Source organism: Trichosurus vulpecula, chromosome 4, assembly GCF_011100635.1.
Source record: "Trichosurus vulpecula isolate mTriVul1 chromosome 4, mTriVul1.pri, whole genome shotgun sequence".
NCBI classification, from domain to species: Eukaryota; Metazoa; Chordata; class Mammalia; order Diprotodontia; family Phalangeridae; genus Trichosurus; species Trichosurus vulpecula.
In genome coordinates, this window is record NC_050576.1 from 220,579,122 (window position 1) to 220,598,557 (window position 19,436).

The 19,436-nt window shown below is 40.6% G+C and overlaps 1 protein-coding gene across 1 annotated transcript in view; it reads left to right on the forward strand.

Annotated features, from left to right (window-relative positions):
- Nucleotides 1-1,048: 1,048 nt before the first annotated feature.
- The window catches only part of USP36 (ubiquitin specific peptidase 36), a 47,546-nt gene continuing 29,158 nt past the window's right edge, over nt 1,049-19,436 (forward strand). The window contains exons 1-8 of the mRNA XM_036756370.1: nt 1,049-1,134; nt 7,940-8,201; nt 8,468-8,689; nt 10,470-10,580; nt 11,486-11,588; nt 15,370-15,437; nt 15,881-15,951; nt 17,265-17,347. Coding sequence (XP_036612265.1) covers nt 7,949-8,201; nt 8,468-8,689; nt 10,470-10,580; nt 11,486-11,588; nt 15,370-15,437; nt 15,881-15,951; nt 17,265-17,347 — 911 coding nt within the window. The 5' untranslated portion in view covers nt 1,049-1,134; nt 7,940-7,948. The remainder of the gene's footprint in view (nt 1,135-7,939; nt 8,202-8,467; nt 8,690-10,469; nt 10,581-11,485; nt 11,589-15,369; nt 15,438-15,880; nt 15,952-17,264; nt 17,348-19,436) is intronic.

Here is a 19,436-nt window from a genome sequence, read left to right on the forward strand (position 1 = left end):
CATGTAGTTGCTGACATTAAACCAAAAGTTTTCCTGACATCAAGCTAAAATCTGCCTTTCTATAACTTCTACCCACTGCAGATTGCCTGTCATGATTAAGTCATGATTGGTTGATTGGAATATTGGCTGGCTGCAGTAGGAGCAATACTAAACAACTTGAAAATAAGACCCTTGCTTTCAAAGAGTTCATAATCTAATTGTGGAGGCTGAATGTAGATCCACAAAGTCAATCAGTCAATATTATGCATCTACTATGTGCCAAACCCATACTAAATGCTGGTGATACAAAGAGAGGCAAAACACGGTTCCTACTCTCTAAGAGCTCACGGTCTAATTCAGGAGACGAGATGGAAACAACTATAGAAAACAGGATATAGCGGAGATAATTAGCAGAGGGGTGGCACTAGCATTAAGCAGGGCTAGGAAAGGCTTCTTGTAGACGGTAGGATTTTAGCTAAGACGTGATGGAAGCCAGAGAAGCCAGGACGAAGAAGGAAAATAAGTTTAGGCGTGGTGGATGGCCAGTGAAAATGCCCAGAGTTGTTGTAAGGTTTGAATTTGATAAATACTTTAAGGTACTCATATACATTGTATATATTCTACAAGGTACTTAAACATACTATATAAATATCATTTTTATTTTTAAGTAACTCTCCACAAATGCCCAGGATGAAGTTGAGGAAATGCAAAGAGGCCAGTGTCTGCATACTGTAGCGTATGCGGTAGGTAGCGGGGCGAAAGTAGTCTGAAAAGGGAGCTCCAGGAAGGGAACAAGTCTAGGAGGACACTGGCGTAGAAATCACGTGCTCTGCGGCAAGGAGCAGGAAGGGGCGGGGGGAGAATGGAGGAAGGAGGAGGAGGCGGAGAAGAACTCCTGTGACAAACACGGAGGGCGGAAGCGTGTGCAGACTCGAGCTGCCGACCGGATGGTGAAAGGCTCCGCCTCTTAAAGGAAAACGTACCCTCGAAGTTGGTCAAGGAGCGCTCGAAGGGCACGGCGCCTTTAAGGCCCGATGCTGACACGTGTTTGAAGCGCCGCCGGAGCCCCGGATGGTGAGTGTGAGGGCCCACGAGCTGGTGAAACGCGCCGCACCGCTCCTGACTGACACACCGCCTACCCCTGAAGCCCGCTGGGTAGGTTGGGGGCGCGGGGTTGGGGGTAGAACGAGGTTGACGGTTGGAGGCGGCGACGGAGGACAGTTGGGGGTCCGCAGAGGCGGGAGGGGTCGTTGTTGTGGTGTGGGGCCGTGGTCGCGGTCTCTTGCCTCCGGAGGTTGGGGCCGGGGGTCGGGTCGGTGTAGCCTCGGTCCCTGGTCTGCGGGTGGGTGACAGCGGTGGGGAGAGAGAGGGTTGCTTCGGCTACGGGGCCTGGGTCCTCGCTTCTTCCCCAGGCCGGGGGATCGGGCGCTGGGGCCGAGTCTGTGGTGGGCGCCGAGGATGCTGAGTTTGTCCCCGTGAGGGCTGAGCGGGGGTGGGGGCTGAGCGGGGGTTGGGGAAGGGGTGTAGAACAGGCCGTCCTCGCACGTACTCGGGTATGTGTCGCAGGCTCACTCACGGGGGCTCCGGGAATCGGCGTGTGCCGGGTGCATGCGGGTCTCGGGCAGAGGCTGCGTCAGTGGACGGTGACGACGGTCTATGCCCCGTGCCCCTCCCTCCCCCCACACCCCAGGCCCTGTGCATGCGGGTGGGATGCGAGTTTGGGCCAAATGGCCCGCGTGCTCCTGTGATGGGGGAGGGGAGTGTCTTGTTGGTTCCGCACTTGGGGTTACGTGAAAGACTCCACTGGACGCCCTGGTGGGGTGTACCTGCTGTCTACCAAGGGGACCTTTTGGAGCGCCCGTGTTTCTGGCGGGTCAGATGCCTGGGTTCTTGATGCTCACCTCCCTTCCCGGTCTGCAGGCCTGCTTTCTAAACTTAGGGTTTTGCTGCAAGGTTTGTTTTCAGTCTTGATCTCTAGGGACCCAGGTCTGAAACTTCTCTCGTTGCCCAGATCCCCTCCATCCCTTCAATCAAGACTAAGTGCTCAAATCGATTCTAGGGATGCTGAGGTGGTAGAGGTCTCACCTTCCCTGGGGTCTGAGAGAGACTGCAAAAGGAAAAGCCCGTTGTGGGTGCTTAGCAAGGTCCATGCCTAGAGGAACAACATTTCTGGGAGCAGTGATGTTTGTTTATTTTGTTTTGTTTCTGAGAGGTGACTTCTGTCAGTTAAAGAGAGTAAAGTTGTCAGTTTAATGTGCTTTTGGGGGCACTCCGGATGTGTGAGAGGAAATCATTACTGTTAAAAACTGAGGTATTTTGAGGAAGGGAGGGAATAAGTGTTAAGTGCCTGCTTTGCGCTGGGTGCTTTTACAGATATCTCATTTGATTTAAGAAAATTATTTTCTCTGGGAAAGTAACCTTTCTCTCGTAGTAAACATTTATTTCTGATGTCTTTCTCCCAGTGCGTATTGCATATAAAGGGCAGTATTCAGCTATTTTTAGAATGAGGTAGGTTTCTTCTACTTGCTAGAGTAGCTTCCTAGGGTAGTGCCAGGTAGCAGACCAATATAAAGTTAAGATTCAAGCAGCTTTTTGGGGATATGGGAATGTCTTTAAGGAAAGGGAGTCTTGATTTGCCCTCCTCTCTACGCAGTGACTGGCCCTCTCTTGGAAAGGAGCAGAGTTTCGAATCTCTTCAAGCAGTCCTGGATAGGGTTTGTGTTTTTTTCCCATACTATTGATCCTCCACATAGCAGGTGGAAGTATTTGACCCATGGCAGTTGGGAAGGACCAAGAGGTGTCAGCCTTGAGTATATATGGTGTACCTCTCTGTATACCCTGGAGAGTAATGTATAGTCTTTTATTAACGTTTTTTTTATTTAACATCTTTAGTTTTCAGCATTGATTTTCGCAAGAGTTTGAATTACAAATTTTCTCCCCATTTCTACCCTCCCCCCCACTCCCAAGATGGTGTATATTCTGGTTGCCCTGTTCCCCAGTCAGCCCTCCCTTCTGTCACCCCACTCCCCTCCCATCCCCTTTTCCCTTCCTTTCTTGTAGGGCAAGATAAATTTCTACGCCCCATTGCCTGTGTATCTTATTTTCTAGTTGCATGCAAAAACTTTTTGTTTTTGTTTTTGAACATCTGTTTTTAAAACTTTGAGTTCCAAATTCTCTCCCCTCTTCCCTTCCCACCCACCTTCCCTAAGAAGTCAAGCAATTCAACATAGGCCACATGTGTATCATTCTGTAAAACCCTTCCACAATACTCATGTTGTGAAAGACTAACTATATTTTGCTCCTTCCTAACCTATCCCCTTTATTGAATTTTCTCCCTTGACCCTGTCCCCTTTCAAAAGTGTTTTTGATTACCTCCACCCCCATCTGCCTTCCCTTCCATCATCCCCCCCCTTTTTTAATCTTCTTCCTCCTTTTTTCCTGTGGGGTAAGATACCCAATTGAGTATGTATGGTATTCCCTCCTCAGGTCAAATCTGATGAGAGCAAGATTCACTCATTCCCCCTCACCTGCCTTCTCTTCTCTTCCTACAGAACTGCTTTTTCTTGCCACTTTTATGTGAGATAATTTACCCCATTCTATCTCTCCCTATCTCCCTCTCTCAATATATTCCTCTCTTATCCCTTAATTTGATTTTATTTCTTTTAGATATCTTCCCTTCGTCTTCAACTCTCCTTGTGCCCTCTCTTTCTCTCTCTCTCTCTCTCTCTCTCTATATATATATATATATACACACACACACACACATACATACACACACACACATATACATACATACACACTCACATATACATACATAAACATATATGCATGTTCCCTTCAGCTACCCTAATACTGAGGTCTCATGAATCAAACACATCTTTCCATGTAGGAATGTAAACAAAACAGTTCAACTTTAGTAAGTCTCTTGCAATTTCTTTTTCTTGTTCTTTTTCTTGATTACCTTTTCATGCTTCTCTTGGTTCTTGTGTTTGAAAGTCAAATTTTGTATTCAGCTCTGGTCTTTCCACTGAGAAAGCTTGAAAGTCCTCTATTTTATTGAAAGTCCATATTTTGAATTGGAGCATGATACTCAGTTTTGCTGGGTAGGTGATTCTTGGTTTTAATCCTAGCTCCATTGACCTCTGGAATATCAAATTCCAAGCCCTTCGATCTCTTAATGTAGAAGCTGCCAGATCTTGGGTTATTCTGATTGTGTTTCCACAATACTCAAATTGTTTCTTTCTGGCTGCTTGCAGTATTTTCTCCTTGATCTGGGAGCTTGGAATTTGGCGACAATATTCCTAGGAAATTTCTTTTTGGGATCTATTTGAGGAGGCGATCGATGGATTCTTTCAATTTCTATTTTGCCCTGTTGCTCTAGAATAACAGGGCAGTTCTCCTTGATAATTTCTTGAAAGATGATATCTAGGCCCTTTTTTCGATCATGGCTTTCAGGTAGTCTAATAATTTTTAAATGATCTCTCCTGGATCTGTTTTCCAGGTCAGTGGTTTTTCCAATGAGATATTTGACATTGTCTTCCATTTTTTCATTCCTTTGGTTCTGTTTTATAATATCTTGATTTCTCATAAAGTCATTAGCTTCCACTTGTTCCAATCTAATTTTTAAGGTAGTATTTTCTTCAGTGGTCTTTTGGACCTCCTTTTCCATTCGACTAATTCTGCCTTTCAAGGCATTCTTCTCCTCATTGGCTTTTTGGAGCTCTTTTGCCATTTGAGTTAGTCTGTTTTTTAAGGTGTTATTTTCTTCAGTATATTTTTCAGTATTTTTTTGGGTCTCCTTTAGCCAGTCATTGACTTGTTTTTCATGGTTTTCTCGCATCCTTCTCATTTCTCTTCCCAATTTTTCCTCTACTTTTCTAACTTGCTTTTCCAAATCCTTTTTGAACTCTTCCATGGCCTGAGACCAGTTCATGTTTTTCTTGGAGGCTTTTGTTGTAGGCTCTTTGACTTTGTTGACTTCTTCTGTCTGTATGTTTTGGTCTTCTTTGTCAACCAAAGAAAGCTTCCAAAGTCTGAGACTGAATCTGGGTGCGTTTTCGCTGCCTGGCCATATTCCCAGCCAACTAACTTGACCCACGAGTTTTTCTTCGGGGTATGACTGCTTGTAGAGTTAGGAGAACTATGTTCCAAGCCTGGGGGGATGCGCCAGCTCTGTCACACCAGCACTCCTCCTTCCCCAAGAACCCCCAACCCAGACTGGACTTAGATCTTCAGCAGGCTCTTCACTCCTGCTCTGATCTGCCACTTAATTCCTCCCACCAGGTGGGCCTGGGGCCAGAAGAGACTGCAGCTGTAGTTCTGTAGCTGCCCCACCTCTGCTGCCCCCAGGCGGTGGCCAAACCATGAACTTTTACTCTGTCCCCAGCAGCTTTTCCCACTAACCTTCTCTGTTTTTGGTGTTTGTGGGTTGAGAAGTCTGGTAACTGCTGCAGCTTACTGATTCAGAGCGCTAGGGCACACTCTGCCTGGCTCCTGGTCTGGTTGGTCGGCGCCACCAGCGCTGGGCTCTGCTCCCAGCTCTGTGCGGGATAGACCTCACCCAGAGACCATCCAGGCTGTCCTGGGTTGGAGCCCTGTTTCCCTCTGCTATTTTGTGGGTTCTGTAGTTATGGAATTGATTCAGAGCCATTTTTTATAGGTTTTTGGAGGGACTCGGAGGGGAGCTCATGCTAGTTCCTTCTTTCCAGCCGCCATCTTGGCTCCGCCCACCTGACTCAATATATATAGTCTTGAAAAGAGAATTGTTTGTGTGTTTAAATGGTGGATATTTTGAGTATACTAAGGAAGCAGCTTACCATTGGTTACTCAGAATCACTTGGTCACAGGATCACTCTTTGAAATTTTATGCTTTAGTGATAAAGTGCCATCCAGTATAGGATAATAGCATGCCTTTATTTAAAACAACTCTTAAATGTGTGGGACATTTTCATAAGTTTTAATACGTAAAATTAAAGTGTAGTTTTTTTTAAGCAGTCTTGTTTTGGCTTTGCAGTCTTCAGAGGGTGGTCATTTATTGCTCAGTTCCTAAAGCTTCTGCTAGAGTTTGTGAAATAAATATTGAATTTGGATAATCATCTCAGTTAAAGCTCTCAAATCCTATGTCTGTAAAGGAAAACAATCTAGTTCTTTATCCTCGTGGTAGTGGGTTATGTGGATTTATTTACTTATTCTTGTCTGGAACTCAACTGACTCACCTTCCTGAATTGTGTAGCTCAAATGAAACAATGTAAAATGCTTTACAGATTTTAAAGCAACTATAGTAAATGGTAGTAGACAGTTTCCTTTGATATTCTTTGTATTTTCCAGGTACTCATTAATTGAAAGAACAAATTTGTTAATGTATCTGTTAACTCTTAGTCTTTTCAAGTGATTGATGGAAGATAAGAGATTCTGGCTGATGACCTTGCCATTACTTTTCGTATCTTTTCATTTGAGGCAGCCTTCTTGAACAAAGGTTGAGATGACCGTGGCAAGAATTTGTATTCAGTCCTCATTGTGCTCTTCTTCAATTAATCTCTAGATTCCCCTTTAGCTTTTATATACATAGTGAATGATCTGTACTTTTGTGGTCCAAAATGGAATGCTAGAAGCCAACAAGGGCGATGGAAGTTTATTTAATAATTTTCTGAGTGTGTCTTGGTTCTTCATACTCTGAATTCTGATGGTTGATAATGCTCTGTTCACCTGGCAGTTTTGTTGACTTAAAAGGAAGAGGAACTTCCTAATCCAAGGGCAGAGGACAACATTTGACTTGCTGGAATAGTCCTCTTCCTCCATAACCTGATTAGATGCTGCTGCAGCAGCTGGTCTAAATCCCTATATCCCAGGTGAGCCTGCAAAGGTTTCTGCACATTTGGTTATTGCTTCTACTTTTTTGTATGTGCACTTGGACTGTTGAGTACTTTTTAAGACTTTCCCCTACAACAAGGTATCTTGTTTTTAGCACATTCAGAGAACTCAGACTTAATGTTTTAAATATATGTATACGCAGACACACAGATACCATATTTATACAGGGAGTTCCAAAAGTTAGAGTGTGGTTTTAAGCCGCTAAAACTCCACATTTGTTTAAGACAGTGTGGGAAAGGAAATCCATATAAAAATAGATCATCCATATTGTTATATTCTAGCTTGACCTTGAAGTGGCATTGAAATGGAAGGTGTTTAGTTGATGTTTATAATATCAGGCTAGATTCCTGAGTTCAAAGGAATTTCCTAGTATAGACTTTTCTCATTAAGTTTTTCTAAATGTAATTCAAGGAGTTCTTGAATCCCAACTAGTATGGTGCAGTATAAGTGACAAAGTTAATTGGTAGTTGGTAAATTTGGTTGTTCCCTTGACCACAGTAAAGAAAAGAGAAAGAGGAGAAAAAAATAGTATCATGAATGTAACATCTCTAGAGTTTATTTGGTCGTGGGTATCTGAATTTATTTTATAAGCTTCTATTTGACAAGGAGATTTTGGGATAGATTTGTTTAAATGTAGCCATTTTGTTGTTGTACCCTAGTTGCCAGTTCCACTGAGTTTCCTTCCTTACTCCTGCTCTTCTTTTTGGTGGAGTAGTGATGAATAACTTTATGAACAGACTTGTACTTTTATGTTTCATACTGACCAGTTTCTGTCCAGAGATCATTGATTTTCTTATGTTCCCTATAGTTTAGTGTGTATTTCTGAAAATATTGCAGGATTGTGGAATGTTCATTTTGAAATCTGTTTTCATTGGATTATTTTTCTTCCCTATCTTTATTGAACCTTCTAATTACTTTGTTACTCTGGTTTGCATTTCTTTATGAGGATGATAATTGATGATCCTTAGTGGCTTATTCAAGTAGTTCCTTAGTGATCCATAATGATTATTGAGCAAAGTTTAAGGGAAATGACTTTTTATTATCCAGGCATTATTTATTTATTACTCTATGTCTACCCTTTTACTTTCAGTGATGCACCATGCCTATTGTTGATAAGCTAAAGGAAGCTCTGAAACCTGGTCGGAAGGATTCAACAGATGATGGTGATTTGGGGAAGCTTTTGGCTTCTTCTGCCAAAAAGGTCCTCCTACAGAAGATAGAGTTTGAGCCTGCAAGCAAGAGCTTCTCTTACCAGTTAGAGTCCTTAAAGAGCAAATACGTGCTGTTGAACCCCAAAACAGAGGGTGCCGGTCGCCACAAAAGTTGTGATGAGGTGCAGATCAGGAGACAGGGTAAGTAGTATGTTTGGGAGGAAGAGTATAGGTCAGAGAATGATGGATTTGAATAAGATCTCTATCCCTGTTCAATAAAATAATTATATAGTATTTGCACAGGGGAAAATGAAGAGATAGAAGTTTAGATTTCTCAGAACCCCTACACTTGTAGGTGGGTAGGTTTTTGTCAGTTGCCTTTTTTCAGAGGCATCATTTCAGAGGATTTTCTTGTGACTCTGTATATGTATATCAGTCATTTCCTCTTCTTACCTTTGCTTTTTCAGGCAGTGATCATGGGTTTGAAAGCTGTAGTGATGGTGTCCCAGCTCCACAGAAAGTTCTCTTCCCTATGGATCGGCTATCTTTGAAGTGGGAGCGCATTTACCGAGTTGGAGCAGGTCTTCATAACCTAGGCAACACCTGCTTCTTGAACTCCACCATACAATGTTTGACCTACACACCACCTCTAGCCAACTACTTGCTCTCTAAGGAACACACTCGGAGCTGTGAGTATAATTTTGTGGCATAAAATGACTTATGTGTTGATGTTTTGCAATGTGGTGCTGATCCATCTGTTCAGAATCAGTATCTTAGATTAACCAGAATCTGTCCTTGAACATAAGTACTTTTATTTTGTGAAATGTAGGAAATATTGAGTAAAGCAAATTAAATCCCATTACCTTTTTGTTTATACTTTTCTTTGCACAAACTGTGACTTGTTCTATATGAGAATGACTGTTCATCTGAAAATTAGGAAGATGCTTAGAGGATTAACTTATATAATGTTTTACAGTAAATCGAGGGCTTTTTTTTTACCTGGAGTTCAGTAATTGATAAAAAGAGTTGTACTTTTTTTTTTTTAATTGACCTCTTCAATTTAGGTTTGTGCTCTGTTTATAGGATTTTGAGAAACTGGTCTAAGTAGGTTAAAAGTGTTGAGGGCCAACTTTGAAATCTTTGTTGTGGAGCTTATGTTCTATGTCTTATGTCCAGAGTTAGTTGAAAGGATGAATAGAATGCTGTGTTTCATTTTGAGCTTTAAGATCTCAGTATACCTGTAGCTGCTCATAGTAATAAGTTTACTGAAAGTATCAGGCAAGATACTCCATGAAGTTCTCTCAGTGTGAATAGTAATTACTATATCCTGATCTATTATAACCCATCAAGCAAGTAAAGTGAAATTAAGAGAGAACAAATATTTTTTATCAGCCAATACTTTATTTTTTAACAATTTTTTTTTCATTTAGAGTTCCAGATTCTCTCCCTCTAGCCCCTCCCCCACCCATTAAGAAGGCAAGTAATATGGTACCCATTATACATGTCAAGTCATGCAAAACATATTTCTATATTAGCCATTTTGCCCCAAAAAAGGCAAGAAAAATGAATAAGGTGAAAAAGAGTACACTTTAATTTGCATTTCAAGTTCATTAGATCACTCTTTGGAAGTAGACAGCATTTTTCATCTTGAGTTTTTTGGAATTGTCTTGAATCATTGTATTGATCAGAGTAGCTAAGGCTTTCACAGTTGATCAACCTTACACTATTGCTGTTCTGTGTACAGTGTTTTCTTGGTTCTGCTTACTTTGTTTGCGTGAGTTCATATATGTCTTGCCATGTTTTTCTGAAATCATCCCCCTAGTCATTTCTCATAGAACAGTAGTATTCCATCATGATAGTATGACACAACTTTTTCAGCCAGTCTCCTGTTAATGAGTATCCCCTCAGTTTGCAATTCTTTGCCACCGCAGAAAGAGCTGCTATAAATATTTATATCGGTCTTTTTCCTTTTCCTTTGCTCTCTTTGGGATCCAGAATTAGTAGTAATATTGCTGGATCAAAGAGTATGCACAGTTTTATAGTCCTTTGGCCATAGTTCCAAGTTGTTCTCCACAATGGTTGGACCAGTTCACAACTCTAGCAACAATGCATTAGTGTACCTTATTTTTCATATCCCTTCCAGCGGAGAACAAATATTTTTCTAAGCTTAATTTTGAAAATGACCTCAGAAACTCATTAATCTAAAAGAAGAAGGACCCGATAAAATTATAATTTAAAAAAAAGCCGCTACAGTGTAAGAATCAAGGTTGTCATTAGCCCTAATGTCTGTCTAGCACAAAATGGACTTCTTTCCACAGTGATCATGATTCTCACCTTTCAGTTGTCTTGGTTCTCAGTGTTTGAGGTTCTGGCTGCTCTCCACCTCAGTCTTTTGTCATTTACCATAGGACCATCGTAAATGCTGTTGGACGCTAGTCAGCAGTCTCTTTTTCTCCTTCATACCCGCAGGTCACCAAGGAGGTTTTTGTATGCTGTGTGTGATGCAGAATCACCTGATCCAGGCCTTCGCCAATAGTGGCAATGCTATCAAGCCAGTCTCCTTTATCCGAGACCTGAGAAGTAAGAATCGAGTAATATGAACAAGTATTTATTTAGATCTGATTGCCTAGAACCATGCCGGGTACTGTGGGGAATGTACAAGACATGTAAGAATAGGAACTGTCTTAGGAAACTCATGTTCTTGCTGAGGAAACAAGACTTGTTCGTATCAAAGAATTAGAAAACAATGTACAACCATATATAAAGTGCTAAATTTTGTGACAAAAGCAATAAATTGCAAAGGTTGCAGAGATGGAAGAGGCTATTAGAACTTAGAGCCTTTGGGGGAGACTTAATAAGTCATATAATATTTGAACTAGAAAGTTCCTGAGAGATCATCTAGTCTAGCTTCTTTATTTTACAGATGAGGAAACTGAGACTTAGAGGGGTAAAATTACTCCCTCAGAGTCATAAAGCTAGTTAAGTAGCAGGGCTACCTAGATTTCCTGACTTCTTTCTAGTTCAATGTTCTTTCTGTTACACCATGCTGCCTTCCCTTTTAATAGGGATGATAGCATGAAAAAGGCAAAGAGCATGCCTGTAGGTGTAAACCCACTTCTAATCATTAGCTATGGCCGTTTATCATTGCTACATACTGAGTTACCCTGTATCTCTGCCCTAAGCAGTGGATAGGTTGGTTTTTAGAACAAATTGCAATGCCATAGGAAAATTGCTCTTTTACTTTGTACTGATTCTTCTGAAGATTTAGTCAGTCAGTAGACTAAATGTTCTTAGTTCCTGTTTAGCTTTATGGTATATCTCTGCTTTTCTTTGAAGTATTAAGAATTAGCCCCCAATTGAGGCTTTGTACTTTGAGTTATTAAGTAATGTTGAGGAAAACAGAATACAGAAATTATTTGAAAGGTAAAATTTCAACCTCTCACCCACCTGGCTGATTTTTTTTTCTTTCCTACTCTCTTCCATAGAAATTGCTCGGCACTTCCGCTTTGGAAACCAAGAAGATGCACATGAATTTCTTCGGTACATTATTGATGCTATGCAAAAGGCCTGCTTAAATGGCTACACCAAGTATGTACTTGCTTTCTTCACTTTCTAGTTGAGAATTTGGAAGCTGATTTCACTCTACCTCAGCCACAAGCACAGATGGTTACACACTTCTATTTCCTCTGACGGTCCTCTCTCCAACCTTCACTTCCTATCATTCCATATCTCCCTGTGTTTCATTCTTCTTAGACATGTTATTCTCCCCCACCTCCTCACCCCCATCTATTGCTTTCCTCTACTCCACAGTTTTTTCTTAGGCCATTACCCTTGGTTTGACTCCACTTCCCTCTCTCTAATCTTAACCCTGTAGTTAGCCAATTTAACTCCACACTGTTCTCTACTTTCCCATCCCTTGTTCCCTTGTCCTGTTGCTGCTTATCCCTTGCTAAACCTTAGCTCTAGACTGTCTACCACGGCTCCTACTCACATACTGCTGCATGGAACTAGAGGAAGTTAAACAGTTGTGCTGACGAGGTATTTATAAATTCATGTTCAATTTCAACTGGATTCTCACTACAGCAAGGTGTTTGTGTTTCTTCTTTAATTGATTCTCTATCTTACTTCCCCCAAAAGCTTTTCTAAACCTTTTTTCAAGCCTTCCATTTGTCCCCCTTCCCATTCTCTCTCAGATGAGGAACTAGCATCTTAATTTATTGAGAAAATTGAGGTCATTCAACATGAGCTTCTTTTCTCTTTCTCATCAACTCAAAACCCCTTGACATCATCTTTTCCTATTATCATCTTTCCTCCAGTTTTTACTGAGGTCAGCCCCTCTGTATACTCTGGATCCCATCCCCTCACATCTTCACTGGCAGATTGTAACTTTAGCCATCCCATCCTCTCTAATCCTTAGTTTCTCCTCATCTACTGGTTCTTTCTACATTGTCTTCACATATACCCAAGTCTTCCTTATCCTTTAAAAATACTTTTTACCAGACCCTGCCATCTCCATTCCTTGTCCTGTCTTTCTTAGCTGAAGTCCTAGAAAAAGCTGTCTATACTCAAATGTGTCCACTTCCTCTCCTCTCAATCTCAGCTCTTTGCAATCTGGCCACCAACCATAATGCTCAACTGAAACTGCTCTGTTAATCATAATGGCTTTTATTCAAATATTCAGTACTGTTATTCAGTACTGTTGACCACACTCTTCTCTTGGATAATCTTTTCTCTCTAGGTTTTTTGATGTTACTAAGTGTCAACTACCTATGTTAGTCTCCTTTGCTTATCTATATTACACTTCCTTATCTATGCTACACTCAAAGTTCTGTCCTAGGCCCACTACTCCTTTGTACGTTTTCTTGGTTTCATCATCAACTTCTGTAGGTTTAACTATCATCTCTATACAGATGACTTTCTGATCTATATATCTTGCTCCAGTCTCTCTCCTGAGCTTCAGTTCCACGTTACCAATTGCCTACTGGACATTTCAAACTGGATGTCCTGGAGATAATCTTTAATTTGACATGTCCAAAAATAAACTCATTATTTTTCCCCCTAAACGTATCTTTCTTTCTAACTTCTCTTTTTCTGCAAAAGCACCACCATCTTTAATAAGATTCGTAACTTTGTCGTTATCCTCAAATTCCTCTCTTCAAATATCAATTGCAAAATCCAGACATTTTCTATATCTTCACCATTTCTCATTGAGCCTCTTCTTCTCTACTCACACCAGCCCTGGATTATTGCAATAGTTGCAATTGGCTCCTGATTGGTCTTCTTGCACTCTGATTCATCTTCCAAAGTGCCAAAGTCATTTTCTTTACAGATCTAACTATGTCACTTCCCTATTAGTAAACTTTGATGGCTTTATTTTGCCTCCAGAATCAAATATAAGCTCCTCTATTTGGCTTTTAAAGCTCTTAATAACCTGGCCCCAGCCTGTCTTTCCAGGGTCATTATACCTCACTACCCCTTTTGTACCCTGTGATCCAGTCATATTTCCCTTCTCTCTTCTCTTTACACATGACACTCCAGCTCCTGACTCTGTGCCTTTGTACCAGCTGTCCCCTTGCCTAAGGTACATGCCTTCCTCTCTTCTGCCTCTTAGTGTTCTTCTCTTCCCTTGGTTACAGATGCAGCTTAAGCACTGCTACCTATGTGAAGTCTTTCTTGATCTTCTCAATGGCTGGTGCCTTCCGTCTGAAACTACCTTGTATTTAACTACTTTTTAGTTTATTTGTATTTTATTATTTTTATATTTATTCGGTACATACTCAAATATATCTTTGTCTTCCCCATTAGAATGTAAGCTCCTTGGGAATAGAGATAATTTCATTTATCGTATTCGTGTACTCAGAGCCTAGCCAGTATCTGGCACAGAGTAGTAGGTACTTAGCAAGTAGATGCTTGTTGATTGATTGCTTTGAAGGGAACATAAATTTGTGGTATTTAGAAAGGTGTTTTTGCAGTCAGTACCTTTATTACTATATAGATTTCAGTCATTTTGTATTTCTCAGACTGTTTGAAGCCTGAATCCAAAGGGGCTATATTGCTGGGGCAACAGTTGTTTAGTACCCATCTTATAGAGCTGAAAAATCAGGGCTGTTACTCATGGAGTTTCCAAGGTGAAGGAAATTCATCTCTGTAGACTGATTCAGAGAGAAAACTTGAGCACACAATGCTGTTTTGAAATCTAGATTTGTTTGTCAATTATTTTTCCTACCTTGTTTGCCTCTTGCCAGTGATTCATTGTTTTGAGCCCCTTTTAATTGTTTTGTAATAAGACTCCTGAGTTCGTACTAGACTTGTTGTAGGGGAGAAAAAGCTAGAAAGAGGCTTATGAGAAACAACTTCATATCTACAGAAAATTGTTAAGTCTGACATTCAAATGGTTTTGTTCTTTGACCTTGTTACCTGTTTGTTTAATTCTCTTAGATTTGGCAGTGTAAAATGAATAATAATGAATTTTGTGCCATATGGGTCATCTGTGCAAGGCAGGAAAAATACTGTTTAAAAGCGGTCTTGGGTTATTTATTTTTTATAATGGTCATCTTTTCTAGGGTGAGTTTAGAAGAGGGGGTAAGTTAAGAAAAGGACTTTAGAGTGTCCTACCCTGTATTCAATTAGTCAACTGATAGATATTTATTAAGCATGTGTTACGTATCAGGCACTGTCCTAAGATCTGTAAATAAGTAGGAAAATATGAATAAAGAAAGACAGTGTTTGCCCTCAAGGAGATTACAATCTAATGGGGAGACAATGAACAAAAGGAAGCTGGAAAGCTCCTGTGTTCATACATAAGAGAGAGTAAGTATGGCATAGTGGATAGAGAGCTGGCCTTTGAGTCAGAAAGACCTGAAGTCAAGTCCTACCTTTCACATGTATTAGTTTGGTGATTCTGGGCAAGTCGCTTAACCTCTCTGTGCCCTGGGCAATTCTTGTTTTTAAGGTTGCACGGTAGTTGCTGATCGATCTTGATAGAGTTTTCCTCACTGGGAGTTCTCTGTACCAAAAAAAAAAAAAGCCCCTAAGTACCTTAAATATTTGTGGCGATAAAATCTAAATGCTATTTATGAAGGTAACCTGAGCAATGACTCATTTAAGTGTGGGGAAAATGCTGGTGTCAGTGGAAACAAATTAACATTGTTCACTCCTGCACAAAATTTTGCCTTAGTGGAGTAAGGTAACCTGGTCTGTCATATACTCTTCCCCCTTGTTGTGAGCACATTTTAAGGGACTTAAGAAAATTTACTCACAATGCAACTTCTCGCTGTTTTGTAGGAGTTGGGTGTTATCCAGTTATACACTGATCTTGAAGTCTCCCATCTTTGGGTCATGTCATATGCTGTTGATGTCTGTTTTGCAGATTGGATCGCCAGACACAGGCGACTACTTTGGTCCATCAGATTTTTGGAGGTTACCTCAGATCTCGTGGTGAGTAGAGACTTCTTTGATGAAGGTTGTAAGTAGTAACCAAAGGAATCCAAAAAATCCCTGCTGTTTCTTATCATTTCCTAAAACAGCATAAATAAGCTTTAGCTGGAAGACAATGGACCTCCAGGATGTCTTGTTTATCAACAGTACAGAAAGCTATTGGTTATTGGAGAAAAAAGGCACTCAGTTGCTCTGGGCTGCTTTTGGTTGGTTCTCTGTCTTTTTGTCTTTGAATGATATAAGTTCCAAATGAGATGTCTTGCCAAATATAATGACACTTGTAAAACTAGTTTTATCATAATCTCTTGCTAACATTGTCATAGAGTTTTGAAAGATTAAAAAAGCTTGAAGCATAGTAAGCCTTGGGGAAAATGAGAAAAAATCTGCATTGGTTACAATTAGCTGCATTGCTGCTTGACTAATTGGGCTCTGTTTTATTACAGTTAAGTGTTCGGTGTGTAAGAGCGTCTCTGATACCTATGACCCCTATTTGGATGTTGCACTGGAGATCAGGGTACAAAATTATAATACTGTCACTTACATGTCTGGGTTGGGAAAGTGGGAATTTTAACTTTTTAAAAAGAGCTAGATGGGAAGTGAGAAATATGTTTGTTGCTTTGGTGGGGGGGTTTGTTGATAGCTTTTCACAAAAATTTTGGGGATATTGTAAGTTTTCCTTTTTAGAAGAACTTTCTTTGCTGTATTACAACTTTTGTGTTGTAGTATGGAAGCTGTTATCTAGTTTTCAATAGGATGATCTACAATTTAGAGCAAACCTGAAACCTTTAAGAGGAAGAATACTTGATAGTACTCTTGATGATTCTGTTAACTGATGAGAGAGAGAGAGTGTGTGTGTGTGTGTGTGTAAAATCATTAAGAGTTCTGTGACAGGTGGAATCTGAAATGACTGAGGAAACAAAGGTTTAAGCATCTGAGTGTATCAAATTTATTAAGTAATGCATGCAAATTGCAAACAAATTGGGACTAGGCCGTCTTCAACTTGACGCTGGACCCCAAATACAGGGGGAGACAGATTTTTTTATTTATTAAAAAAGTCAAATAAGACAAATTAATTAAAAGAAAACAATGGAATACGAACCAGGATGCAAAATTAGGTAATCTCATTTCTTATTGGAGGAAAGATTAAGGACTTTTCAAGTTGGGAGGGAGAGAGCAAGCAGGTACAATTCCCTGAAATCAGAAAAGGAGGTGTCTACTCCCTCCCAAGTGATAGTATTCAATCAAAGGAACATAGAAACAGCAAGTGATTGACTAATAACAGAGCCAGTTTTCAGATAAGACATACGGGTTGCTTGAGATGTGAGAAAATTCCTCGCATTAATCTTCGAATCTGACTGGGTTTCTGGTCAGCATAACTTTAGTTAAGCATGTCCTTAATCATCTCTAAGCAACAGATAGAGGTGGTCCAGCTTCCCAGCCATGCAGGACTAGGTTCAAACAATGCAATAAAATTTTCTCACAATTCTCATAATTAAAGTTTTCTCACAAGACAGAAATTGGACTAGACCCATAATTGAATAGAAAGGGAACTGAACTAGATCCAGAATTGAGCCACAAGATGGAGTCAGTGTGATTCACTGTATTCCCATAATTCCCTCAGTTCACAAAAGAGGTAACATTATAGATCTACTGTCTGTCCTCATGCTTGCCATTTGACCTTGTTAGACTGGAATTTCAAAACTTAGATTCTCATATAATATAACGTGAATGTTTAACTTGAACTTTGAAAAGTTTTAATTTTGATATTTCTTGTATATATAAACTTCTCTTTCTTCTACTCTCTTCTCTTGCACTCGTCTTTTACAGCAAGCTGCAAATATTGTGCGTGCCCTGGAGCTGTTTGTAAAACCAGATGTCTTGAGTGGAGAGAATGCTTACATGTGTGCTAAGTAAATCAGCTTTTGATTCTTTCTCTGGGGTATTTCTAGAGTTTGTCATCTCTCCTGGATGCTGTAATAGTCTTTTAATTCTGCTTGCCAAGATGGCTTTCCTTACCAAAATCACTTTCTTATTATCCTGTGAAGCATATTTACTATTCTTTTCTCCCTTCTTGTCGAATATGTAGATAATTACTCTACAAATTTTATATGGATAGGAAAGTAATCATATAGACTAGTAGAAATTGGTGTTTTTTTGGTTATCTTTTCTCAGGATCAAAAAGGCCCAATATCTTTTCTATACCTTTGGTATCTTCCCCAAGTTTGCATACCTTTTGGATCAGTCCCCCAATTTATAGTCTTAGACAGCTGCCAAGAAGACTGAGAGGTTAAGTGACTTGCTCAGAGCTTGCTGGCTTTGAGACTTGCTCTTTCTCCATGTCAGGCTGCAGGGAAGGGAGGGGGTAGAGGGAAGGAGGTAAGGATTTTACCTTTCAATCCAAAGGATAAGGGGAGCATGAGAGTGGGAGTTCATCAGCTTTGGATTATTGGGGGAGGTAGAAGGAGAGGAAGAATCAGTTGATTTAGGGTACTGGGACAGTTATATGTTGTCTGGTAGAGAGATAGAGGAAAAAAGTAGGCAATTAATAGAGGTTCCTGACCCCTGGGCTTAATTTTTGACTTCCTGACCTCTGGACTGAACTCACACTCAGTGGGAAGGCTAAGCCCCTCTCAAGGAACTCCTTTAGTGCCCTAAGACCTCTAAGATCAAACATAAACTCCATTGTTTGGTATTTAAAGCTGTTAATAATCTGGGCCCCTTCCTCCGTTCTAGTCTTATTAAATATATCTTTCTTCCCTGCACATTCTATGGCCTACTTATGCTGTCCTGCCTGTAGTTCCTCAAATAGCAGTCCACTCCCATTTCTATCTCCCGTTTCTGGAATACTGTGCCCCCTCACCTCTGCCTTTTATTTTACCTGGCTTCTTTCAAAAGTCAGCTCAAATCCCACCTTTTTCAGGAGGCCTCTCCCAGTCTCCTCCCACTGCCACCCTTCCTCCTCTGCTCCCCCCATTCCACGCCCCCCGCCCTGGTCTCCCCCCAACAGAGAGTGACTTCCATTTCAGGTTACCTTCATCTGCTCTGTACATAGGTTATATGGACCTAGTTGTTCATGTATTTTGCTTTCCTCATCAGATAATACATCCCTTGAGAGCAAGGATTGTATTTTTTCCCTTCTTTGTATCCGCAGTGCTTAACGTAGCACCTTTTGTATCTAGTAAGTGCTTAATAAATGCTTGTTGACTGACTAACCCTATACAGATCATGGAAGCTATGGTATGCTTTTATACACAGTAAGTACTTAATAAATGCTTGTTGACTGACTAACCCTATACAGATCATGGAAGCTATGGTATGTCAGCCTTCAGGTCATTATCCCTCTTTTCTAAAGGAGTTCAGTATCAGATTCACTATCTTGTTTTCCTCTTTTTAAGTCCTGCATTAGTATGAAAAGACTTCAGCATCTATGTTGATGTTTCCTTAAACTCCCTGAACTAATTCCTCAATCTTCTCATTCCATAACTTAGTCTGCTAGTAGGTAATTTTGTTGATTAAGAACTATCTCCTGTATCTGAACATAATCTGTCATTCCATCTTTCTCCAAACCTTACCCCTCCTAAACTCAGGACCCCTCTGAGCCCTTTACTCCTTAATACTTTCTCAGGCCATTACTCCTACTATGATTTTGCTTTTCCTTTTCAATCTCTGCTCTCTAGTTAACCAGCTGAACTCCAGATTATTCTCTACCAAATCCTTTGCACACTTTGCCCCTTGCCAGACACCAACCCTGTGAAGCTGGAAGAAGTCATATGCCTGTACTAAGTATATTACACATTTATATTACCCAACTTCATTTATATTAGCTGAGGCCTCACTGCCACAGGGCAATTTTTATATTCTTATGCAATTGATTCCCTAGCTCATGCCCATTCTAAACCTCTCAAGCCTCCCTCACTGAACCAGGTTCCTCTCAATCCCCACCTCACCTTCTCGAATAAGCTCTCTTGTTTCCTTCTCTTTATCTACAATTCCTTTGAT